The sequence below is a fragment of the Vombatus ursinus genome, unplaced genomic scaffold, assembly GCF_900497805.2.
Source record: "Vombatus ursinus unplaced genomic scaffold, bare-nosed wombat genome assembly UNPS02014801.1, whole genome shotgun sequence".
Lineage (NCBI taxonomy): Eukaryota > Metazoa > Chordata > Mammalia > Diprotodontia > Vombatidae > Vombatus > Vombatus ursinus.
Window position 1 is genome coordinate 28,296,547 of NW_020954579.1, and position 26,396 is coordinate 28,322,942.

The 26,396-nt window shown below is 39.6% G+C and overlaps 1 protein-coding gene across 1 annotated transcript in view; it reads left to right on the top strand.

Annotated features, from left to right (window-relative positions):
* Positions 1-26,396, top strand: part of PECAM1 (platelet and endothelial cell adhesion molecule 1) — a 95,896-nt gene that overhangs the window by 63,037 nt on the left and 6,463 nt on the right. The window contains exon 14 of the mRNA XM_027872851.1: positions 19,100-19,122. Within this exon, the coding sequence (XP_027728652.1) occupies positions 19,100-19,122 (23 nt within the window). The remainder of the gene's footprint in view (positions 1-19,099; positions 19,123-26,396) is intronic.

The following is a 26,396-nucleotide window of genomic DNA, read 5'->3' on the forward strand; positions in this document are numbered from 1 at the left end:
AAGGTAGAGTGGGAGAGGAATGGATGGGGCTGACATGAATGTGTGTGAGGGAATGGTGACTGGTGGCCAGGAAAGAGAGCTTTGGCCTAGCCAGCCAACTAAAACTCAAAATCACAGGTATTGTGATCAGAGCCATTAGATATTTGATTATCATGCCTTTCACCAGTGGAAAAGGTAATATCTTTTTGATTATCAGTCACACTGAGCAAGAGGTAGAAAGAACAGAGTAGGTATACCCACTTTGTAGGACAGATGATGGATGAATAAATGAAAAGCATTTATTAAACACTTACTGCGTGCCAAGCATAGTATTAAGTGCTGGGGATGTTAATACAAAAGAAAAGCAGTCCTTGACCTCAAAGAGCTTAATTCTTGTGGGGAAACAACACATAAAGAGAAGTAGTAACCAGAAAGGGAGTCATGGTTTGGCAAGTCATGAAGACAGTATGCAGTCCATTGTCAGGGAGACCTGAGCCTAATAGGTCGGCTTCTCCCAGGCATGACCTTTGGATGGTCTTGTTTAAAGAACGGTGCAGCAACAGTAGCAGTGGTCAAGGCAGGGACTCATGGAGACTGGCTAGCCAGCTTCAGGAAAAAGCTTTTTGGGTTTATATCCCAAGAGCTCTTGGCAGAAACCAGAGCGAAGATCAGCAAGGACTTGATGGTCATGCATGCCAGCAGCCCTCTCTTCTCATTTCTTGTTCCTGATTTGCATAGTTGAACATCATGTCTCATCTGCTTGTGTCTCTCCACCTCCTTGCTTGTGTTGTTCCCAAAACTTAGGACAAGTTTCCTTCATTCAAGATGGCCATAATTGCCAACTGCCAACAGCTCTCTCCTTAGAGCATCTGTTAACAGACTCTTCCTTCTCAGAATATTCATTAACAATATCCAGTTCTCTTCAGAATGTCTGTTAGCTGACTCTTTTCCCCTCAGAAAATCCATTATTTCTCTTCAGAATGTAATTGTCATTTCTGTCCGAGTACCTCACAGAATGGAGTGGAACTCTGGTTACCATAGGTGATTTGCTTTCTAGGGGAATATCTATTTCCAACTAAGGAATCAAGAGTGATCAAGCTAGTAGAGAGCTTAGAGAGCTAGTCCAGTTCCCTCATAGCAGATGAAGATACTAAGACAGAAGAAGGAAAATGACTTTCCCAAGACAACACACATTAGTGGTTCTGAGAAGGGAAACCAGTTCTCTTGATTCCCAGGCAAGAACCCATTCCATTCCATCAGTCTGAACATCAGAGAATCCTAGCAATTACAAAATCTCAGAGTTGGAAGAGACTTCAGGAATTAACTAGTTTAACCCTATTTGAAAAAAAATTTCTGTCTACAACATCACAAGCAAGTGGTATTCTGATCTTTGCTTGAAGATCACTGCCAATTATACTTTTGGACAGCTTTAATAGTTAGGAGTAGGGCAACTAGGTGGTTCAGTGGATAGCACACCAGCCCTGGAGTCAGGAGGACCTAAGTTCAAATCTGGCCTCAGACACTTACTAGCTGTATGACCCTGGACAAGTCACTTGGCCTTGTTTGCTTCAGTTCCTCATCGGTAAAGTGAGCTGGAGAACGAAATGGCAAACCACTCTTTGCCAAGAAAACCCCCAATTGGGTCACAGAGAGTCAGACACAACTGAAATAATTCAACAACAAAAAATAAGTAGGATGCTTTTCCTTACATCAAATCTATATACATACACATATATACACACATATACATATATATACATGTATACATACATACATACATACACATACACACACACGCATTTGTCCCTAGAGGAATATATTTGAGTAAAACAAGTCTATTTCATCTTGTGATGATACTTCATCACATGTAAAAGATACTTCAAGTACTTAAAGATGGTTGTCATATTTCCCCAAAGTCATCTCTCTTCAGTCTAAACACATCCAATTCTTTGAACTGATCCTTCTTGTGTGTTAAATACCCAGTGGAAAATATGAGAAAGATTCAAGATTTCATCAGTCTGTAGAGCTGCCAAAGAGAGAACTTCCGTCCATGAAACTGACAAACTGAATTCGATTTTGTAGATAAGTAGTTATAGTTTCTACATAAAGGGTTGCCTGATGATCACATAACTTAGTAAATATCAGAGATGGAATCTGAACCCAGTTTGGGTCTTCTTAATTTCTGGCTCAGCCGTCTTTCCACTATGACATTCTACCTCTTCTAGAGGGTGTGACATTGTACAAAATATTATTAGTTGTATAATATAATAAAAGGGAATGCATATAAGCACTGGCTCTGCTACTTACTACTTGTGGGCAAACCTAACTGCTCTGGGCCCATTTTTCCTCATCTGTAATACATGGGAGGTTTGGACTACATTTACCCTAAGGACCCTTCTGGCTTTGAATTTTGCTATCCTATCAACAGCTCTTTGAGTGTTCTCAAGAAACATAGAATCCTTAGGTTAACAGTGTTTACCATAGGCCATTGGACCTATTCCTCTGCCTTGAGGCAGGGCAGTACCAATTCTCAGCTTGGATTAGTGGGTATTACCTGGTTTCCAAAGGTATCTAATAAAGAAGATGGCACAATAACCTTTGTTAATCTCTTTCAGTGATGCAGAATTGCTCCTTTGAAGCCAGAAAGTTCTTTTCCCTTGTCCAACTTGAATCCCACTGCATAATCTTGTTATGGCATCTTAAGTAGACCAGCTAGTTGACACCAAAGGGAAACTGAGCCAAAAGAACTGTCTTTAAAGGAAGAGATCTTAACCTTTCTTCTTTGGAAGTCTAGCAAAACCTGGGGATCCTTTCTTAGAATCACATTTTCAAATGCATGAAACAAAGTACACAGGATTGCAAAGGAAGCCAATCATATTGAAATAAAGCTATCAAAAAAATTTTAAGTTCTTGGACTCCAGATTAAGAACTCCCATTCCTTTTTAAATATATTTTTATTTCATTAAAATTTTCCCAATTATATTAAAAACATTTTAAACATTCATTAAAAAAATTTTTAAGCTCCAAATTCTCTCCTTCCTCCCCATATTTCTTGAGAAGGCAAGCAATACACTATCAATTAAATATGTGAAGTCATACAAGACATTTTTTCCACATTATAAAAGAAAACACACCTACAAAAAAAACACAAGAAAAATAAAGTGAAAAAAGTATGCTTCATTTTGCACCCAGAGCTCATCAGAAGAACTCCTCTTCTAAAAGAGAGGAAGGAGCCCTAAGTTGTAGTCTTGGTTCTCATGAGCTAGAATCCTTTATACTCGGGTCCTAGAGGTCCACTTTTCAAGGTTTCAGTTTTATTTTTGTCTTCCTTAATCCATCCAGATAGCCGGAAGCATTTAAAGTACATAGATCATTTTGTTCTCAGTGGCCCTGTAGCCCACATACTAATAATATTTTGACTGCAAGAATCTTGTGCAGGAAGACTTGAGTTCGAGTCCTACCCATGACATTTAATAGCTAGCTCTGTGATCTTAGATAGGTCACCTTACCACTGTGACCCTCAGTTTCTTCATTTGTAAAATAGGGTTAATGACAAGTGCACAGAATTCCTGGACAAATCAAATAAGATAATGCATGTGAAAGCCAATTTTTTTAGCCTTAAAGCACTATATAGTATTTATTACTAGTATCCATAATATACTCCTGTAATCTTAGTGTTTAAATGCACTTCAGAGGTCCAACCCAACCTGAAGCATAAATGTTCTTTAACTTCCTGGACAATTGGTTGTCCTTTCTCTACTCGAACACATCCAGTGCTTGGTTTTATGACCTCATGGAGTGGCCCTGCTAAATCTTTGAACAAATCTAGTTGCTAGTTCTTTTTACATACTGAGCTGAAGCTAGGCTACACATCTCCCTCAGACATCCCTAGCATCTAGAAAACAATCCTTTTGCAAATAAGCAGCAGCAACAAGAGTCCATGTGTTTCTCTCAGTAGAAAAGAGGAGGATGCTAGGCAGAAGAGCTAATACTGAGCAATTCTGAGGACTGAGGAAGGTGCCCCTGCCCAGCAAATACCTCTCCCACTTACCAGCTGCCATAGTTAGGTATTTACTTCTTTGGATTAGGAATATTAAAGGAGAGAGCAAACTATAGGGCAGTGGTTCCCAATCTTTTCAGGTGTAATGACCCATTCCAATCCCCTTTTATCCTAAGAACAAGGAGATACGTCTCTCTTCTCCTAACCCCCTTTACTGTCTTCTGGATGGCAGGGGAACTTCTTGCTCTCCATACTATCAGCCGTGAGTCTAGTAAGCCCCTCAAGGAAGCAGGGATTGGGTGGGGTCTCTATAATGACAGCAGGGGTCACATGGGTTCCTGCAGCTGCCTCTTGTGTTCAAGGATGTTCATAAATCAAGTGTTCATGGCTTCCGTACTGCCTGCACTAGTGTTTGGGGGTTTGGTCCTGGTTTGAGATTTTAACATTTCCCCCCATCTCGCTCCTCCAACTGTCCCGTTAAGTCCTAAAGAGACAGTGCCTTGAGGAAAAACTGTGAAGTGGTTAATTTGTCTTTAGTGTTCCACTCTCCCCTTTGGGTACCCTCTTCCTCCCCCACCCTCCTCCAATCAGTAATACTTCCTGCCTCCACCTCCACTTCCTGCTGCCCTTACCACTCTCTAAACTGTTCTCAGGAAAGAATCCAACAAACTGCCTTACATGGAAATATAAGTGACTCACGAGGTTTCATGTGTTTGCTTGTCCCGGAGGGATTGGAATTTCAACAAAAGACAAACCTGGAGGGAATTTAGAGATTACCTAGGCCAAGCCCTTTGTTTTATAGATAAGGAAAAAGACAAAGAGAAACCCCAGAGTCCTGCCTCGTGATTCCATTTCTGTTCTGTTGTCAGTGGTTCTCAATAGCATTTCACTATGAGGGAGATCTGGGTAATTGCAAGGGAATCCACCGATCCATGTGTGCACTAAACCTCGTCACTAATGCATTTTCTGAGCTAGTAGATATAGCATTAACTATAATGCTGTATGTGCCTGGTAGGGTGCTGGGGATGTTGTCTGAGAAATTTTTTGATGATAAGACACCTGACTTGAAAGGCTTGGGGACCACTGTACTATACAATGCTGTCTCCCTTAATGTCAAAACAGTGTAGTCTAACTGTGGAATTCTCGTCATAACACAGCTTGTGGGTGGAACAGGTCTATTTTCCCAAAGGGAAGCTCTTCTCCACCCCCAAAATTTTACAGCACCAGCTGTTCTGCTTCCCATCAGACCTTGGGGTTCTCTTAATCCCTGCATCTAGATTGGCCGCTCTCAGACCTGTCTCTGATTCTCTGTTCATTAAACAAAGGGTGTTTCATTTTGGCTGGCCCAGCCATGTTTACAAAGAGAATCATCTCTCAGGTTCTATGAGTAACGGAAACTTGCCCTGGAAGGCCACAAGCCCGATCTATTTACCACCTTTGACTTCTTTTAACAGCGACAGCCACAAAAAATCATTACCCCAAAATGTCTCTTCTCCTTCTCTTACTTGGTAAATGTCAAGTCTGGAAGACTATCCTCTGGGGATGTTCTCCCTTAAACTTAATTTCCTCCTTTATCTGTCCTTTTTTAAAAAAAAAATTTTTTTAAGCTGAAATCTTTCTTCCTTTCCTTCCTTTTTTTTCCTTCTCACGAAAAGTGGGCAAGAAATGTTTCCTTTTTGGCATAGTGGAAGTCAAGTGATATTAAAACCTCCTCAAGTCTGCTGCTTTGGTCTGCCAATTCCCTCCTCCCCTTTGAGGAAGACTATTTCCCTCATAAAGCTTTGACCTACACATAATAACATCCCTCCTTTTATAAACTCCACCCTGCTTCTCATCAGAACCTTTCAGGTTATTATTTGAAATAGGCTTTATGAGTGCAGTTGTTTCTTTTCTAAGGACCCAACCAACTTTTATTCAGCTTAGAAAAAGACAGTCCGACTAGGTTACCCTTTGGAAATAAAGGAGGCAATATAGCACAAGTATCTATCGAATCTATCAAAGGCTCATGTTTCTATATCCCTTGAAGCTTTGCATAGTGTATTCCTCACTATAACCATAGTGTGTTCCTCACTATAACCATGTAAGGTAGGAAGTGCTGCCATATTTATCCCTCATTTTGCAGATAAGAAAAGGGAACTCAAAGAAATGAAATGACTTGCCCAAGGTCACAAAGCCAGTCAGTAAGATTTAAACCTAGATCCCTTGACTCTGAATCTAGGGCTTTTTCTATATTGCCTCTAAAAGAAGGCTTCATAACCCAGAGTCCATGGATTGCAGATAGATTTCAGGGAGTCCATGAACTTGGATGGGGAAAAAAAATTATGTCTAATTTTTGTTAACCTCTAACTGAAATTTAGCATTTCCTTGAATGATTTAAAACCATGATTCTGCAAAAGGGTCCATAGACTATACCAGATTGCCAGAGTGGTCCTTGACACAAAAGGGGTTAGGAAACCCTGTTCTATACGAAAGGAAGATAGTCGGACTTCTATTTTTCACTGTCATTTTTTTTCTCTCTTCTCCAATTTATTAAAGAAGGAACCAAAACCATTGTGATGTCAAGAAGGAAAGCAGTTATACAGCAAGGAGGGCTGATGTTTAATAACCAATAAGCTGAAGAAGAGAAGGAAGGAGGAGGGCAGCAGTGATGCAGACTGAAGCCAGGGAGGACCATCATCCCACAGGGGCAACTTGCAGAGAGGGGCCAGCAGGCTGGTCCTGACTGCTCTTTATCCTACTGACTTCCAAGAACAAGGGTGAGGGAGTGGCAGCAGCAGCCAGCTTTGACATGACCTGCAGAGTGTAGTTTCCAGGTTCTAGCTGCAGCATTGGAGGAAGGAAGAGGAAAAGGTTCCTGGGCCAAGGGGCTGAGGAAAGAGTGGGAAAGGACTGAGTTTGAAGAGACCATTTGGGGGACTGCTGCTGGGGAGGGGGCACACTGTTTAAGGAAATTCTGCTTGGGGCAAGGATGTTTGGGAGGAAATAGGGAATGGTCCCACCAGACTCAGCAGTCACAAACAGAGCAGGCCAGTGGAGAGAGGCTTGAGACATGGGAAGTGACAGCAGGGCATTCTAGACCCCCACTCGTGGCTGTTCCCTGCTCTAAGCCCAATGGGATGGTTCCTCTGCCATGACTTCTTCACAACAGTGCCAGCTCACGGCTGCCTGCTAGCCCATCCATGCCCACAACTGGTCCCTCTGGAGCAGGAAGCTGAGCACGAGTTTTGCCAGCCCTGGCCAAGGGATCAGGGCAAAATCTTATGTTTGGGGTCGTTGGTACTTTGAGCAAGTCTCTTCTCTCTGAAGTGTTGGTTTCCTTTCTAGAAAGTGAAGGAGATAACATTAGATGACCTTTAAGATCCAATGTCCTCTGATAGTCGTGTATCATTCTTCTGCAATATTTGAGTGTTGCTTACCTCCCCACAGGCAACAGAGGGAAGGCATCTCCTCATTGATGGGTAGCAAGGGAAAAAATGAAGGTTTAGAAAACAGAGTATCAGGAAGTCCAACCCAGGGTTCAGAGAGGGAGCAAGTCAGGCTGCCTGTTTCTTTAGTGGCCTCAATTTGTAAAGTCCTATAGTACTCAGCAGCACAATATGGGGCAAAGAAGACTTGGGGTTGGACTCAGAGGACCTGGGTTTGAACCCCATTTCTGCCACTTAGTTGCTTGTGTGGTCTAACAAGTTAGTTCATGTTTCTGGAGTTTGGTTTTCTAATCTGTAAAATAAAGGAGTTGGGCTAGATGACTTCCATAATTTCTTCCAGCTCTCAATCTATGACCCTGGATGATCTCAGGCAATAGTTGGGGCCACTGTCTACCTAAGTGACCTTGGACCTGGAGAAAGTTAATTCCCCTCCCTTGGTCCCAGTGTGCTCATCTATAAACTATGGAGGTTGAACTAGGTCAGGGGTTCTTAACCTTTTTTTTTTTTAATATATCATGGACCCCTTTGGGAGTCTTGGTGAAACCTTTGATCCGCTACTCAAAATTATATATTTTTTTTAATTAATTAGAATAATTGAGGGAAGCTAGGGATCATTCGTGTATCACGTCAAGGCTTGAGAAGAGGAGAGGGAAGGAGACAAGCATTTATTAAGCATCTACTATTAGGGAATCTAGATGGTGGAGTGGATAGAGTGCCTGGCGTGGAGTCAGGAAGACCTGAGTTCAAATCTGGCCTCAAACTGGACTCAGAGCTGTGTGACCCTGGACAAGTCACTTAAACCTGTTTGCCTCAGTTTCCTCATCTGTAAAATAGGATAGAGAAGGACATGGCAAACCACTACTGTATCTTGGCCAAGAAAACCCCAAATAAAGTCATAAAGAGTTGGACACAACCAAAATGACTAAGCAACAACAACTATTGTGCCAGGCACTGTGCTAAGTACTTTACAAATATAAGCTCATTTGATTCTCACAACAATTATGGGAGGTAGGTGCTCTAATTATCCTTCTTTTACAGATGAGGAAACTGAGGCAAACAGAAATTAAATGACTTGCCCAGGGTCACACAACTCTAGTAACTGTCTGTGGCCAGATTTGAACTCGGGTCTTCCTGCACTCTATCTAAAATAGCTGCCCCAAATAATGCTTTAAAATGCATAAAATAACCCACATGTACAACAATATTTATAGCAGCTCTTTTTGTGGTGGCAAAGAATTGAAAATTGAGGGGATGCCCATCAACTGGGGAATGGCTGAACAAGTTGTGGTATATGAATGTAATGGAATTCTATTGTGCTATAAGAAATGATGAGCAGGCAGTCTTCAGAAAAACCTGGAAAGACTTACGTGGACTGATGCTGAGTGAAGTGAGCAGATCCAGGAGAACATTGTACACAGTAACAGCCATATTGTGCAATGACTGACTTTGATAAACTTAGCTCTTCTCAGCAATGCAAGGCTCTTAGACAACTCCAAAAGACTCATGATGGAAAAAAGCTATCCACATCCAGAGAAAGAACTTTGGAGTCTGAATGCAGATGGAAGCATAATATTTGCCCACTTTTTTCCTTCTGTTTTGTTTTGTTTCTTCTTTCTTGTGGTTCCTCCCATTAGTTCTAATTCTTCTTTACATCATGACTAATGTGAAAATGTTTAATATGAATGTATAAGTAGAGCTTACATCAGATTGCACACCGTCTTGGGAGGGGGGAGTAGAGAGAAGGGGAGAAAATTTGAAACTCAAAATCTTATGGAAGTGAATGTTGAAAAATAAAAATAAATAAATAAATTGTTTAATTAAAAAAAAAGACACTCCCCAAAATGTGTAAAATAAAATATATACAATTACAAGGAAACCAACCATATTGAAATACAGGTATCAAAATATTAAAAAAAAAAAACAGGAACCCCAGAACTAGATGATTTGTAAGGTCCCTTTTGACCTTAAATTCTTTGGTGTTTTTTTCAGTCCCTTTCTTCTGTCACTTAATCTTTCAATTCACCTGCTCCCCCCAACCCAGGGAGTTTTACAGTTGGTTATTTTGGGAAACATCTTAACAGCACATTGTTCTGATTGTTCTGGTTGCTTTGGCCTTTTTCTGAGTGAAAAAAGGAAAAGTGTTCTCTGGAGATAAGCAATTAAGCATCCAGTAATGTAGCTAATAAAGAGCAAACTAGAGGCTCTAGCCTGGGAGTAGCCTGGGTAGGCCAAATGACTCTGAGAGAAGAGGGATCTGAGGGCTGCTTGACTGGAAGAGGATGAAGGTGGAAGCTGTTATGCTATGTGTAGAGAACAGGTGGAGATGGCAACCTTTTTCTGCTTTGCTTTCAGATTCTTAGCCTTCCAGTAAAACATAAGCTTTCTGAGGGCAGGCACCATTCTATTTTTGTATTTATATGCTCAGTTTCTGGCATACAGTCAGTCAGTCAACAGGCATTCATTGAGTGCTTATTGTATACACCCAGACACTGTGTTGAACACCTAAGATACAAAGAAAGGCAAAACTGGTCTCTCTCTTCACATTTGAATGGAAGAGACAATATAAAAATAACTGGGTCAATGCAAGATATATAAATAGATGGTAGTCTCAGAAGGGAGGCACTAGTTGTACATGAGACCAGAAAAGCTTTCTGCAGAAGATAGGAGCTGAATTGAGTCCTGAAGGAGTTGATGAGGAGGGAGAGCATTCCAGGCATGAGGGACATGGACAGCCAATGCAAAGACACAGAGACAGGAGCAAGAATGTCCTATGGGAGGAAAAGCAAATAGGCCAGTGTAGAATGAATATGCAGGGTATGTAGAGGGAAGAAAGTGTAAGGAAGGGGCTTAGTTGTGAAGGGCTTTATATACCAACTTAAGGAGTGAGAGGGTGTCGTGTTCAGACCTGCCCTTTAGGAAAATGACTTTGGCAGTTTATAGAAGGATGGATTAAAGTGGGGAGGTATGTGAGCCAGGGAGACCAATTAGAAGAATATTTCAATAATCAGGGTGAGAAGTGACAACCAGCTGAGCCAGGGTGGTGGCTGTGTGCATTAACAGAAGGGGACCTAGGGGAAAGATACTGCACAGTTAGAAATGGCAAGATTCTGCAGTAGATTGGGATGAATGTGAGGAGTTGAGGCTAACTCAGTTTTCAGACCTGGGTTACTGGGAGGATGGATGGTGATGCCCTGGACAGTGACATGGAAGTTTAGAATAGGGAAAGGTTTGGGGGAAAAAAAGACACTGAGGTCTGTTTTGGGCATGGTGAGTTTGAGATGTCCACAAGCTGCCCAGTTCAAGATGTCCAAAAGGTAGTTGGTGATGCAAAACTGAAGCCAAGGAGAGAGGAATATATATCCCATGTAGATTTGGAGATCATCTGCATAGAGATGATAATTGATAAGTGCATGTTGAATTAAATTGAATAGCTTGGCCTTGGTGGGGAAGGGCTTGGGGTGGTGAAGGTCCCTTGTCACCAGCAGAAGAGGCTTCAAAATCTATTGGAAGGGTGGCAACAACAACAATCACTGACATTTATATAGCACTTTAAATGTTTGCCAAGTGCTTAACAGTGTTGTCTCATTTGAGAAAGAATGAAGAGGCCTCTCTCGGCATAGCTATGATATCTTAGCAACTTTTAAAAAAATTTTTTTTTAATTTTTTTATTTATAGTTTGGAGTTCCAAATTGTATCCCTCTGTCCCCTCCCCTCCTCCCTCTCTGAGACAGTAAGCGATCAGATATAGTTTATACATGTGCAATTATGTAAAACATTTCCATATTAGTCATTTTGTACAAGAAGACTCAATTAAAAGAAAAAAATGAAAGAAAGTGAAAAATAGCACGCTTCAGTCCATATTCAATCAATATCAGTTCTTTCTCTGAAAACAGATAGTATGCTTCATCATCAGTGCTTTGGGATTTTCTTAGATCATTGTATTATTAAGAATAACTAAGTCATTCATAATTCTTCGTTGAACAATATTGCTGTTACTGTGTACAACAGTTCTCCTGGTTCTGCTCACTTCAGTTTGTATCAGTTCATGTAAGTCTTTCCAGGTTTTTCTGAAATCATCCTGCTTGTCATTTCTTATAGTACAATAATATTCCATTACAATCATATACCATGACTTGTTTAGCCATTCCTCTATTGATGGATATCCCTTTGATTTCTAATTCTTAGCCACCACAAAAAGAGCTGCTAGAAATATTTTTACGCAAATAGCTCCTTTCCCCTTTTTTTTTGGATGTCTTTGGGATATAGACCTAGCAGTGGTCTATAGCCCTTTGGATATACTTCCAAATTGCTCTCCAGAATGGTTGGATCAGTTTACAACTACACCAACAATGCATTAGTGTCCCAGTTTTCCCACTTCCCCTCCAACATCCAACATTTTCCTTTTGTCTTATATTAGCCAATCTGATAGGTGTGAGGTGATACCTCAGAGTTGTTTTAATTTACATCTCTCTAATCAATAGTTATTTAGAGCATTTTTCATAAGACTATAGATAGTTTTGATTTCTTTGTCTGAAAACTGCCTGTTCATATCCTTTAACCATTTATCAATTGGGAAATGATTTGCATTTTTATAAATTTGACTCATTTCTCTATATACTTGAGAAATGAGACCTTTATCAGAGATACTTGTAGCAAAAAATTTCCCTCAGTTTTCTGCTTTCTTTATAATTTTGGTTGCATTGGTTTTGTTTGTACAGAAACTTTTAAATTTTATATAATCAGAATTATCTGTTTTACATTTTGTAATGCTCCCTATATCTTCTTTGCCCTAAATTCTTCCCAAATCCATAAATCTGACAGATAAATTATTCCATGCTCTCTTAATTTGCTTATGGTATCACCCTTATGTGTAAATCCTGTACCCACTTTGACCTTATCTTGGTATACGATGTGAGATGTTGGTCTATAGCTAGTTTCTGCCATACTGTTTTCCAGTTTTCCCAGTAGTTTCTGATAAAATAATGAGTTTTGTCCAAAAGCTTGGGTCTTTGGGTTTATCATATACCAGATTACTATGGCCATTTATTATAATGTAATTTGTACCTAATCTATTCCACTGTTCCACCACTTTATTTCTTAGCCAGTACCAGATTGTTTTGATAATTACTGCTTTATAATACAGTTTGAGATATGGTAGGGCTAGACCACCTTCTTTCATTTTTTTTACATTGATTCCCTTAATATCCTTGAGCTTTTGTTCTTCCAGATGAATTTTGTTATTATTTTTTCTAGCTCTACAAAATACTTTTTTGATAGTTTGATTGATATGGCACTGAATAAGTAGATTTCTATTATATTGACTCAGCCTACCCATGAGCGATTAATATTTTTGCAATTGTTTATATCTGACTTTATTTGTGTGAAAAGTGTTTTATAGTTGTGTTTTTATAGTTCCTGGTTTTGTGTTGGCAGGTAGACTTCCAAGTATTTTATATGGTTTAAAATTATTTTAAATGAAATTTTTCTATCTCTTGCTGCTAGACTTTGTTGGTAATATATAGAAATGCTGATGATTTTTGTGGGTTTATTTTGTATCCTGCAACTTTGCTTAAGTTTTTAATAATTTCAAGTAGTTTTTTAGTTGATTCTCTAGGATTTTCCAAGTATAATATCATATCATCTTCAAAGAGCAATAGTTTTGTTTCCTCCCTGCCTATTTTAAGTCTTTTAATTTCTTTTCCTTCTCTTTTTGCTATAGTTAACATTTCTAGTACAATATTAAATAACAGAGGTGATAATGGGCCTTCTTACTTCACCCTTGATTATATTGGGAAGCTTATCTTCATTATAGATAATGTTTGCCGATGATTTTAGATGAATATTACTTATCATTTTAAAGTAAGTTCCATTTATTCCTACTCTCTCTAGTGTTTTTAATAGGAATGAGTGCTGTATTTGGTCAAAGGCTTTTCCTGCATCTATTGAGATAATCATAGATTTCTGTTGATTTTGTTATGGATATGGGCAATTATGCTGATTGTTTTCCTAATATTGAACCAGCCCTGAATTCCTGGTATAAATCCCACCTGATTATAGTATATGATCCTTGTGATATATTGCTGTAATCTCTTTTCTAGCATTTTGTTTAAAATTTTTGCATCAATATTCATTAGGGAAATTGGTCTATAATTTTCTTTCTCTGTTTTGGCTCTTCCTGGTTTGGGTATTAGCGCTATATTTGTGTCATAAAAGGAATTTGGTAGGACTCTTTTGCATATTTTTCCAAATAGTTTATATAGTATTGAGATTAATTGTTCTTTAAATGTTTGGTAGCATTCACTTTTGAATCCATCTGATCCTGGAGGTTTTTTTCTTAGGAAGTTCATTGATGGCTTGCTTATTCAATTTCTTTTTTCTAATATTGGGTTATTTAAGTATATTATTTCTTCTCCTATTAATCTGAGTAATTTATATTTTTGTAGATATTCATCCATTTCATTTAGGCTATCAAATATATGGGCATATAATTAGACAAAATAGCCCCTAACAATTGTTTTAATTTCCTCTTCATTGGTAGTGAATTTACCCTTTTCATTTTTGATACTAGTAATTTGGTTTTCTTCTTTCCTTTTTTAAATTAAATTAACCAATGGTTTGTCTATTTTATTGGGTTTTTTCCTCATAAAACCAACTTCTAGTTTTATTTATTAGTTCAATGGTTTTCTTACTTTTAGTTTTATTAATCCTCTCCTTTGATTTTTCAGGATTTCCAATTTGGTGTTTAATTGGGGATTTTTAATTTGTTCTTTTTCTAGTATTTTTAATTGCATGCCCAATTAATTGATCTGCTTTTTTCTATTTTATTGATGTATGCAATTAGAAATATAAATTTTCCCCTAACTACCACTTTGGCTGCATCCCATAAATTTTGATATGTTGTCTTATTGTTGTCATTTTCTTTAATGAAATTATCGATAGTTTCTATGATTTGTTCTCTGCCCCACTTTTTTAAGGATTAGATTACTTAATTTCCAATTAATTTTAATCTCTCTTTCTATTGTTCATTATTGAATGTAATTTTTATTTCATTATGATCTGAAAAGAATGCATTTACTATTTCTGCTTCTCTGCATTTGGTTGTGAGGTTTTTATGTCCTAATACATGGTCAGTTTTTGTGTAGGTACCATGTACTACTGAGAAAAAGATATATTTCTTTCTATTCCCATTCAGTTTTCTCCAGAGATCTATCATATCTAGCTTTTCCAGAATTTTATTCACCTCCTTAACTTCTTTCTTGTTTATTTTTTGTTTAGAGTTATCTAGTTCTGAGAGGGGAAAGTTGAGGTCTCCACTAGAATAGTTTTATTATCTATTTCTTCCTGTAACTTATTCAACTTCTTCAAAAATTTAGATGCTATACCATTTGGTACATATATGTTTAGATTGACATGACTGCATTGCCTATAGTACCTTTCAGCAAGGTATAGTTTCCTTCTTTATTTCTTTTAACCAGAGCTATTTTTGTTTTTACTTTGTCTAAGATCATGATTGCTACCTGTTTTCTTTGCTTCAGCTGAAGCATAATAGATTCTGCTCTAGTCCCTTACCTTTACCCTGTGTTTATCTCTCTGCTTCAAATGTGCTTCTTGTAAACATATTGTAGGATTATGGTTTTTAATCCATTCTGCTATCTGCTTCTGTTTTGTGGGTGAGTTCATCCTATTCACATTTATAGTTATTATAACTAACTGTATACTTCCCTTCATGCTATTTTTCTCTTCTTTATCCCCCCTTGCCTCCCCATCCTCCCCCTCCTCACAAGTGTTTTACTTCTGATCACCTCCTCCCCCAATATACCCTCCCTTTTATCAGTCTCCCCTTCCCCTTCTATTATCCCTGTCCCTTTTAACTTCATTATAGGGTAGGATAGATTTCTATATCTAATCAAATGTGGCTGTTATTCCCTCTTTGAGTCAATTTTTATGAGACTAAGGTTTAAGCTTTGCCCACCACCCCAAACCCCCAATCTTCCCCTCTATTATAATAGTTCTTTCATGCCTCCTATTTGCTTTCTCATCCCTTTATTTTGTTTTTTAAGGTATCATCCCATCAAAGTCACCTTATATCCACATCCTCTATCTACATATACTCTTTCTAATTGCTCTTATAGTAATAAAGATGTTAAGAGTTAAAAATATTATCTTGCCATATAGAAATACAAACAGTTTAACCTTGTTATTAAATTTCTTATGTTTTTTTCTTTCTTATTTCTTTTTTACCTTTTTATATTTGCCTTGAGTCTTGTATTTGGAGGTCAAATTCTTTATTCAGCTCTGGTCTTTTAATTAGAAATGCTTGAAAGTCCTCTATTTTGTTAAATACTCATCCCCCCCACCCCCGAAAGATTATAATCAGTTTTGCTGGGTAGGTGATTCTCGGTTGTAATCCTAATATCTTTGCCTTCCAGTGTATCAAATTCCAAGTCCTTCAATTCTTTAATGTGGAAGCTTCTAAATCCTGTGGAATCCTGACTGTAGCTCCACAATATTTGAATTGTTTCTTTTTGGCTGCTTACAATATTTTCTCCTTGATCTGTGAGCTCTGGAATTTGGCTATGATGTTCCTGAGAGTTTTCGTTTTGAGATCTCTTTCAGGCAGTGATCAGTGGATTCTTTCAATTTCTATTTTGCCATCTGGTTCTAATATATTAGGGCAGTTCTCTTTGATAATTTCTTGAAAGATGTTGTCCAGGCTTTTTTTTTTTTAATCATGGCTTTCAAGTAGTCCAATAATTCTTATATTGTCTCTCCTGGATCTATTTTCTTGGTCAGTTGTTTTTCCAATGAGAAATTTCACATTTTCTTCTATTTTTTAAACTTCATTTTATTTTATTTTGTTGTATTTTGATGTCTCAGAGTCATTAGTTTCCACTTGTTCAATTCTAATTTTTGAGGAATTATCTTCTTCAGTGAGTTTTTGTACTTCCTTTTCCATGTGGCCAATTCTATTTTTTAGGAAGTTATTTTCCTCAGTGAATTTTTGTAAATCTTTCCCCATGCTATATGATTCTCTTGCATTACTCTCCTTTCTTTTCCCATTTTTTCTTCTACTTCTTTAATTTGCTTTTTAAAATCCTTTTTAAGTTTTTCTAGAAATTCTTTTTGGGCCTGAGACCAAATAACATTTTTTTTTGAAGCGTCACATGTTGCCATTTTGACACTATTGTCTACTTCTAAGTTTATGCTTTGATCCTCCTTATCACCATAGTAATTTTCCATAGTCAAGTCTTTTTTTGTTTTTTGCTCACCTTTTTTTGCCTTTTTTTTTTTTTTTTTTTTTTTTTTGGTTCTTGGTATATTTTTTATGTGGGAGTTGGAGTCTCATCCTGCATTGCCCCAAGCCTTTTGTTCTGGGGCTCTGGGTTTGACTGAGCTTCAGCTTTCAGTGGGATTCAGGATTTAGGTGACTGCTTTCTCTGGAGGGTGGACTTTCCTTTTGGCTTTTACTGGGGGGGTGGGGCCTCCCTGTTGGCCTCCTCTGAATGTGGGGTTTAGCTGCTGGCCTGCTCCAGGGTTGGAGCCTTGCTGTGCTGCACAGATCACTCACTTGCCTAGAGAGCTGCTGGTTTGTAGAAGGGTGGGACCTTGCTGGTGGATTGCCCTAGGCTTGGAGCCTTGCTGCAGCCCCCTGCTGTGAGGCTGGCTGCTGCTGCCCTTGGATCTCACTCCCCTCCCACCCCAGTGAGACAGACCTTTCCTGCCAGGTTGGTGAGCTGCTTCCCTGCTTCTAGATCAATTCTGAGGTAGTTTTCTAGTTCCTAGATTCCCCCTGCAATACCAGAAAAGTTTTTTTTTCTAGTTTTCTACTGAAAAAAAAAAAAAGGAAGGGACTTTGGGAGGGCTTCAGAGGGTTCCTTCCTCACTCTGCCATCTTGGCACCAGTAGCTTAGCAACCTTTTAACTTTCCTGGGAAAAGAGACAGGGCATGAGCCGGTGTAATGATATTGTATTTGCTTTATGCTGAATGTTTTTAAGTACAAGCTCCTTGTCTGCAATCAGGGCATGCTGTCCCTAAATGAGCAAAAGGAGCTTGATTATAATCACCTGATCTGAATAGGCAGCTTAATCCACAGGTGTGGTTTGCCAGCAACAGAGATAGCAACATGATTTTCCTTAGAGAACATTTCCCCCCCCACTTCAGTCCATTATTTACCTTGCTGAGATTCTAAGGCAGTTATCAGCCTCTCTGGGCCCAGACTTGGGATGGTGGCAGGAAGTAAGCCTGCCTGATGACTCAATGTCATCACTGAGTCATAGGCCTGATCAGGCCTTAGTTTTTCCATGGCAAGGATCTGTCCTGTGGCTTTATAATCATAGGAGACTGTAAGTGTTTTCTCTGGAGCCTACCTTCTTCCATCTTCTGCTTTCTCTAAAGCTCTATGGAACTCTTAAGTTTCAGGACTTTTTAAAAATTTTTATTTTTTATTTTTTAAGGAGCATAATCTCCCTATTCTCACCCTGTCTTCCCTTCTATCTGCTTCAGAGACAGCCTTTCCCATCCCAAGGTCGGACTTGAAGGGGAGGGGATGGTTAGCCTCATTAACAACAGATTAGGGAGAGAGGCTCCCAAGCAGAGGCCTCAGTACTGGGCATTGTCTGGGAGAAAAATGAAAGCTGAGCACTTTACAAGGCACGGTTGCTCCTCCTCTAAGACTGTGTTTGTGGCTAGTTATAGAACCTCCCATTGGGAAGACTGGGCTTATTTGGATCTATTGTAGGCCAGGCTTGGGTATGAGTCTGTCTCTATTCAGAGGCCTGCTCAATGCACAGAAGTTTTCAAAATGGCCCTCTATTAATGGATGGGCTCACTCCTCACTGTGGCTCTAGGCTTTTTGAGGTCTTGGGGGATTCCTGCCTCTCTTCTGCCTGGTACAGAGGATCTGCATGGATAATGGATATTTGTTTGGCATTTTAAAGTATGCAAAGCTCTTGACATACCTTCCTTCATTTGAGATCTATAACAATCCAGTGGGACCATAGGCATTATTATCTCCATTGAGTAGATGAGGAAACTGAAGTTTAGGGCAATTAAATAACTTGTCCACAGTCACATAACTGGTAAATATGAGAGCAGAATTTTAAATCAGAGCTTAATGGCTCCAGTTCCAGCACTCCATCCAATACACCATATTGTCTCTCCATAATAGAAAATGGTTTCCTTGGCCCCAGCTCTCCTGCTGCTTGGCAGAGGGAGATCCGAGCAGAGGATATATTTCATTTACACAACAGATGTCTATTCCTAGGTTGTCCTAGAAAGACTGGTTGTGGGAAATGATCATTTAGATTCTTGGGAGCTACCTGCCCAAGGGAGAACCTGGAACCTAGAAATCTGGGGAGAGGTTGACACCTGCACATGGGATTCCTTGTTCCATACTAAGAGATTAGTGATGAGGCCACAGTCCTTCTGTGGACAGAAGGAGCCACAAAAATCTGAGGAACAACTGAGCAAATAATAAACACCCCATGTCTACTTCCCTATAGCTAAAGTCAAACTTGATCTGACTTTCTTTCCTTGATTTAGAAAGCTCTAAAACTGGCTCTCTTGGGTGTTGAAAACTCCCTTTCATAACTGGGTGTCGGGGGATGAAGACGTAATATGCATACCTTCTTTCTATGTGAAAATCAGGTTGCATCTTGTTAAATAAATGAATGTCATACTTTTTTTTTCTTCCAGATTCAGGGGAGAACAGGCATTCTGTAAGTATACATTCCACTTGCATAATTAAAAAAAAAAAAAAAAGACAAATCCCTGGTCTCCACAATGTCATCAAAATCATCCATAGTCTTCCTCCTCTCAGGTGATTATTTTTAGCAAGCGTACCAATAATGAGGACATTGTAATAAATGAGCTCTGAGCTCCATTCTTATACTGACATTTTCTGACTACATGATTGTTATAGCTCTTTAGACAGTAGTCAAAAGGAACCTCAGGCATACAGCTAGGAGATGGGATTAAAGCAGTGGCTTCCAAGCAACGGGAAAATTCCATGGAAATTTGAGAACATCATGACCTCAGGAGATTCCCCAGCTCTGGATCTAGTGGGAGCTAGTACTTAACAATCCAATGGATTGCACTTCTGGGTAACCCTGATACCACCCTCCTCATGATCGAGCAGAGTCATCAAAGTACGCACTGAGCAGAAACTCTATACAATGACAAATAGTGCCTTTGCAAGAAGATAAAATCCAAGGAAGATTCTTTCAGTAAAGTCAGTTGAGGCTATGGTACTCTGTGGTATGGTACTATGTTTAGGCTGCAGGCCTAGGTTTTTAATTTTCTTTGCCTCTCCCAAGGAACAGGAATGTAGACTTTTTGCTTGTCTATATTTGGGCCTTGGTTCAAATGGAGAACAAAAGCTATTGTCCTTCAAGCATGTGAAGGCTCCCCCTGCAGTACATTGAATCTTGGTCATTTAGCTTCAAACAACCTGTTTTTAGAAAAGAGAAAAAAGAAACTTTTGGGGATTTGGAATGTTTAGAAAACAGGGATGGGAGTGCCTTCAAATTGTACGTATTTCAGGTAAGCAGATAGTTTTGAATGGCCTGAGGGCTAATGGTGTCATAGTTCTGTTTACAGATTTTTAGGCAGGATATAGGATGCAGGTTTGGGCTGAGGAAAGGGCGTCAAGAAGGGGCTAGAAGTTGAGTCCTATCTCTAGTGAGAATGGAATTTTGCTGAGAACCTCATCTGTACCATAATCCCAGTATGAAGAGAAGTCAATTTTTTTTTAACTGTTTTACTTTTTTGTATCCCTTGTCTGGCACCCTCTTCCCAGACTGTCCTCCCTTAAACCAGTTAAAAGATCAGTAAACTTGGCTGAAGTCATTTCTGTTCCAGTGTGTTCCTGAAGGGGAAAGAAAGGGGCAGTGCCTTCTGAATGGGAGACTTTGGGATGCTAGATTAGCCTTATGGAATTCAGAAAGCAAAACTATTATTCCCTCACTATCCTTGCAGCTACAGCAGCTAATAGTAAGAATTATAAAAATAAAAATGCTATTTTTCTTTTTTCAAAATCTTTGTAGTAAGTCTCCTGGGAAATCTATTTAGAAGTTTCCTTATTTAAAAGAATAAATGTTAGAAAATGACATTTGGAGAGTACTACTGTAGTAGTCTGTCATATTTATGAAAACCTCCATAATTTTATCATTTGTTTTATTTGTTTCACATTAAATTATTCATTATTTTGCTATAAAAATAATTGAATCTATAATAAGAAAAATGAGAGGAAAGAAGGAAGGAATACAGCATTTTAAGATTTGCAAGCACTTTAAAATTTAAGACCCTCTTTGGGTTACTTTACCAACTTGCGCTTGTACTTGTAAATTGGATCCCCATAAGGTGGCTATCACTTTGTGTTGAAGAGGGTAACCCAGTGGTTGACTACCCCTGAGTGACAGCTTAACCCCCACCAGTGTGTTTCCTTAACATTCAGTCAGTAGACATAATTAGCTCTTAGTAAAGATATTTACTAAGATGATACAGTAAGAGCAGTTGGTACAAAATATTCCCTCCATAAACCTAGAGCACATTGTCTCAATAATACAATGGTAGTGTAGCGAGGCACATATGTAGGGAAAGGGTAATTTACAACTCCTGGTACTTCAGGGCCTAGAAATTCTCTTTGCAGAGTCCCTACTCAGTTACCCTTACATCCAGCATCTCTGCTGAGTGGGCAGCTCTACTATGTTCCCAGGGAGCTGCTTCTTTCTTGGATTCAAAGTCAGAACTCTCTTCTGCTTTGAGAAAGTCATACTCTTAGAAGCTGATTCCTCTTTTCGTCCTATAAGGTCCAGTAACGGGCATCTGGGTGGCACAGTGGATAGAGTATGGGTTCTGGATTCAGGAAGACTAATCTTTTTGAGTTCAAATCTGGCCTCAGACACTAGCTATGCGGCCCTAGGCAAGTAATTTAACCATGTTAGTCTCAGTTTCCTCATCTGTAAAATGAGCTGGAGGAGGAAATGGCAAATCAGTCTAGTATCTTTGCCAAGAAAACCCCAAATGGGGTCATGAAGAGTCGGACATGACTGAAAAATGACTGACCAACAATAGCTCATGATAAAGCCAATGGAAGAATAGAAGCCCTAATGGGTATCTCCCAATCTCGCATTCCTCAACTGCTAGATGGATTGCTTCTTTTAAACATAATCCCAAGGGGTGTGACTAATTTTTTTAGCCAACGGATGTTTCCTGTATGGTGTCAGTTATCCTCATCCAATGACCAAAGCCCTAATACTCTCAAGTTGGTTAAATAACTTATTCACACACCTTCCTGGTCTTAGGAAAACTCCTTATTGCCTCCTTTACACTTTATAATTCTATTCTGAGCCTTTTGTGATGCCCCTTAAATTAACTGAGGTAGAGGAGGGAACTTCTTCCCTTACACATACATTGTCTCATTTGACTCTTACAACAACATTATGAGTTAAATGCTTAGGTATTATTTTCCTTATCTTACCGATGAGAAAACAGAATCTAAGAGAGGTTAAGTAACTTACTAGGGGTCACACAGTTAAGAAATCTCTGAGTTGGGATTCAAACCCAGGTGTTTCTGACCCCAAGTCCAGCCTCAATCAGGAGTTGTGCAACTTTTCTCCTAGCAGGTTCTGATCATTAGAAAAATTTTATTCATTCAAAAACATTTATTAATTACCTACTGTGTTCTTGGGACTGAATTAGGTACTAGAGGAAGATACAAAGTTTAGATAAGACATAATCCCTGCCCTCATGGAGTTCATAATCTAAAAGAGGATAAGACACAAATAGCTATGGTAAGCAAATACTATATGACAAGTGTTGTTTGTCCTTCTTCTGGAGGAGGACCAAAGAGGTCAGCAGGGTGATGTCTTGACTTGCAAGTGAATTGGATATAAGTGAGGCAGGGCTGGGCAAAGTCATCAGCCTCCCTCTCTCCTCCAGAGCCATTGGAGTCCAGGGGCAAGTCATAGGTCAGGATGATTGGAGATGACCCCAAATGCAGTGAAAGACCATTGCCTTTTTAAGCTAAGGTCTTTCCCAGGTCTCAATTTGTCTGAGGCAACGCCTGTTTAGTAATTTAAGGCTAGGTTAGAAATGAGGCAAAAGATGGCCTAGTCTGCCTACTCAAAGAAAAAAAATCCAACTGATGGTGGAAGAACCTCAGGGTTTCTGGCCAGAACAGTAACTACTGCTATTTACACTCACTCTGAGCCATCAAAATCCAGACAATGACTAAGTGAGGCTTGGGCTGGGATCTATTATTGGCCAATCAGTGAAAGCTAGAGTGATTTGGGTTAAGGTGTGGTCAAGGAGCTCCATTTGAATCCCAATGGGCTTTATCGAAGCCTGGTTTTCCAGAGCTCTAATCTAAGTGTATTAGAGAAAGAAAAGCAAAGTATTAGGTAAGCTCTGAGTCAAAGGAGGCCTTAGAGAAGGTTTCATGGTGGAGGAGGAATCTGAGATGGACTTTAAAAGAAGAGTATGAATTTTACAGGGAAAGGGAGTCAGGGAAGGCATTTGAGATGTGAGAGACTGTGCAAATGACATGTGTTGGTTTCTTGGAATAAGGGCACATTGGTAGAACATGGCGGATTAAAGGAGCTGCTATGAAGGGAAGAAAGGGCCTGAGAAGTAGAAAGGAGCAAAAGTTTATATCTCAAGCCCTGACCCAGATTTGGGGCCCTCTTCCTTTTGCCACTGTAGGAAGAACCTTGCCATGAACATCTCTTTCCCACTTTACTGTCAAGCAATGTGAGAATGATGATCTTGGGTGAGGTTGCTCTTGCCTGGATGAAGGGCATAAGGGTATACATTCAGAGTAGGAGTCAGAGGACCAGGGTTTGACCACTTACTTATGTGTGATTTTGGGAACATCACTTTTCTCTGGGCCTCTCGTTTCTTCCTCTGTAAAATGAGGGAGTTGAATTAGATGGCCACTAAGCTCCCTTCTGGCTCAAAAGGTGTGATGTGATGACCCTTCTTTAAGACTTGGCAGGAATTTCTGAATTAGAAAATCTTTTCATTGGGGCCCAAGCCCCATTCTGGCAATAGATATCCAGGAACCCCCTTGTCTCCTGAGAACTTGACCTTGTGGTAAGGTCTCATTCCAACAGTGGAATTATTCTAGTCATATCCCTTTAGAGGAGAGAATGATACCAGCTGTGCTTATGGTGGGAATCCTCTAGGTTCAGGAGAAAGAAGCATGAAACAAAAAATGAGTTGAATCTTTTCTTACAGTTAGGACTGGAATGAATGCAAAATTGAGAATTTTGATCTGCTCGGCATTGTGAGACAGAGGAAAATGAGTCTTTGGTTCAGTAAACACCCCTGTTTTAACAGTGATTCTGCTACAAGTGTGAGAGGAATACCCTATAGTCCCCACCTTACTTACCTTGTATTCTCTGTAGTAGATAGATACTCTGGATAATGGCTTGACTCCCAAACAACCTCGGAATTTGAGAGTCAGAAGGGACCCCAGTGGCCCATTGATCTCCACCATAACACAGTGGAGACCTTCAACAAGAAGGAACCTATTGTCTCCAGTGACTCAGCCCATTCCACTTTAGTCTAGTTCTAATTATTAGGAAATTTTTCCTGACGTGAGGCCCTAATTTCGCCTCTTTGAGATTTCTATCCAATGCTCTGCTCTTCAGGACCAAAAATGAAAAAGCCTAATCTCTCTTCCACATGACAGCTTTTCAACTGGGTGAAGACAGGTACTATATTTCCCCAACATTGTTCTCACTCCATTAGTCAACAAGCATTTATTAAGGCTTACTGAGAGCCAAGGACTATTGTATTGTGCCTGATGCTTGAGAATGCCAAAAAAAAAGAAAAAAAAGTCCCTTCTTCGAAGAGCTCACATGCTAATGGAGGAAACAACATGCAAAAAAACTATATACATACAAGGTATATACTGTGTAATGAATTCAGAGGGAAGGGGAAGGGTGTGTGTGTGTGTGTGTGTGTGTGTGTGTGTGTGTGTGTGGTTTGACTGGGAAAGACCTCTGTGGAAGGTGGGCTTTGAACTGTGTGGAAGGTGGGCTTTGAACTGTCTGGAAGGAAGCCAGGGAACTCTGGAGACTGAGATGAGGAGGGAAAGTATTCCCAGACATGGGAAAAGCCACATTTTTGGGAGATAGATCATTGTATTAAAGGAAGAGCAAGGTCAGTGCAGCTGCATCATAAAGTACACGGAGGTAATCAAAGTATAAGAAAACTAGAAGGCAGGAAGGGGCCAAGTTGTGAAGGGCTTTAAATGTCAAAGAGAAGATTTTTATATTTGATCCTGGAAGTAATAGGGAGTCACTGTAGTTTATTGAGGAGGGGAGCAACAGATGTGTACTTCAGGAAGAACTCTGTGAACAAGAGCATTGCCCTTTAATCCTGAAGAACAGAGGTTATTTAACAGGGAATCATAGATTTAGAGCTGAAAGGAACTTAAAAGATCATCTAGTCTTACCCCCTCATTTGATAGATTAATAAACCTAGAGAAAGGAAATGACTTACTCAAGATCGCTCGGCAAATTAGATTCCCCCAAAGAGATGCTGATGGCTGTGGACCCGGGGTACATGCTAGGAACCAAGCCAGTAGATTTTGTTTATAAAATAAGCCAGTATAATTTCCCTAATAATTGTCCAGTAAGGGTCAGGAGCAAATTAGTTGAACTGCCCCTCAGGGAACTGGGAGGGGATTTCCTTCCTGAAATCAAAACTGGCGATCATTCTTCCTTGTTTAATAGCCTCAGCTTCTGAAAACATATTGAAGGAAATATCTTAACAATGAGATAACCACTTAGCCAAAACGTTAATTTGGTATTGTGTTTGACTGAGTCCATTCTGACTTCGTTTTTCCTCTGCCGTTTCAGCCTTTTTTATAAACTGTAGTTATGGTGAAGGCAGACAGATAATACGAAACAGGGCGTACTGTGCCAGAGGGGTGGCTTCCAGATTAGGGCACGGTCTTGGACTCAGCCCCTTTCCTTGTTCCTGACCCTTCAGTCACTCTGACCCTGGTACATGTCTCCCAAATATTTTCTGATCTTTATAATAAAGATCCTCACTGCCTGCCCTCCCTCTCCTTCCTCCCCACATCTCTCTCTTCCCCTTAAATGCAGCCGTTTCAGAGAGAGAGAGCAGGAAAGTAATTTTATTAGAAGCAGCCAGATACAGCAGAAAGAATGCTCTTTGGAATCAGGAAACACCTAGGTTCAAAGCCTCCTTGGTGACTAACTGTTTTACAGTGTTTTACAGTCATTTACCTCCCTTAGCCTCAGTCCTCTCAGAAAATGGGTAAAATGCCTGTAGTGCCTAACGCACAGAGCTATTCTGAGGGTCATTCAAGATGTCTGTAAAACGCTTTGCAGACATTAAAACAATATAAACAAATGTCTGTAGTTGTTGTTGTAGGGGAATTCCTCAACCAAGACTTCTAAAATCCTCCGGGGAAGGAAATTGTGCCCACCTTGGTCCATTTGACTAGAGATCATTCTGTCAGGAGGCAACGCTAGTGTATATAGGATGTTACACAGCCCTAGACTGACATTCCTTAGCAAAATGAGTTCAAATGAGCCTACCAGGTGGCTAAGCCTTGTTACTTTCTTTATTTGGGAGACTGAGTAACAGGGACAGGATGTCAGGCAATTTGGAGGAGAAGTGTTAACCTTTGGGTCTCAGGAATTGCCAAAGATCAGATTTGTTCCAGTGGGATAACGGTTTCTCTACAGAGAATTCTATCAGTTAAACCTATCCACATTCCTTCTATTGACACAAAATCTCTACAAGGTGGAGGCCTCATTCCCTTAGAATCAGTATAGCCTATACTATTGTTTCATAAAACACCAGAGGATCTTTCTGTATTCACACTTCAACTCAGTTTCCTTGGTCTCAGACACCAGGTTAATTCCCTCTCCATCTTCCTATCTGTGGACCACTACCAAGCAATCATCTGCCTACAGAAAGAGAAAGCTTAATCTAGGTCAAGTTGGAAGGA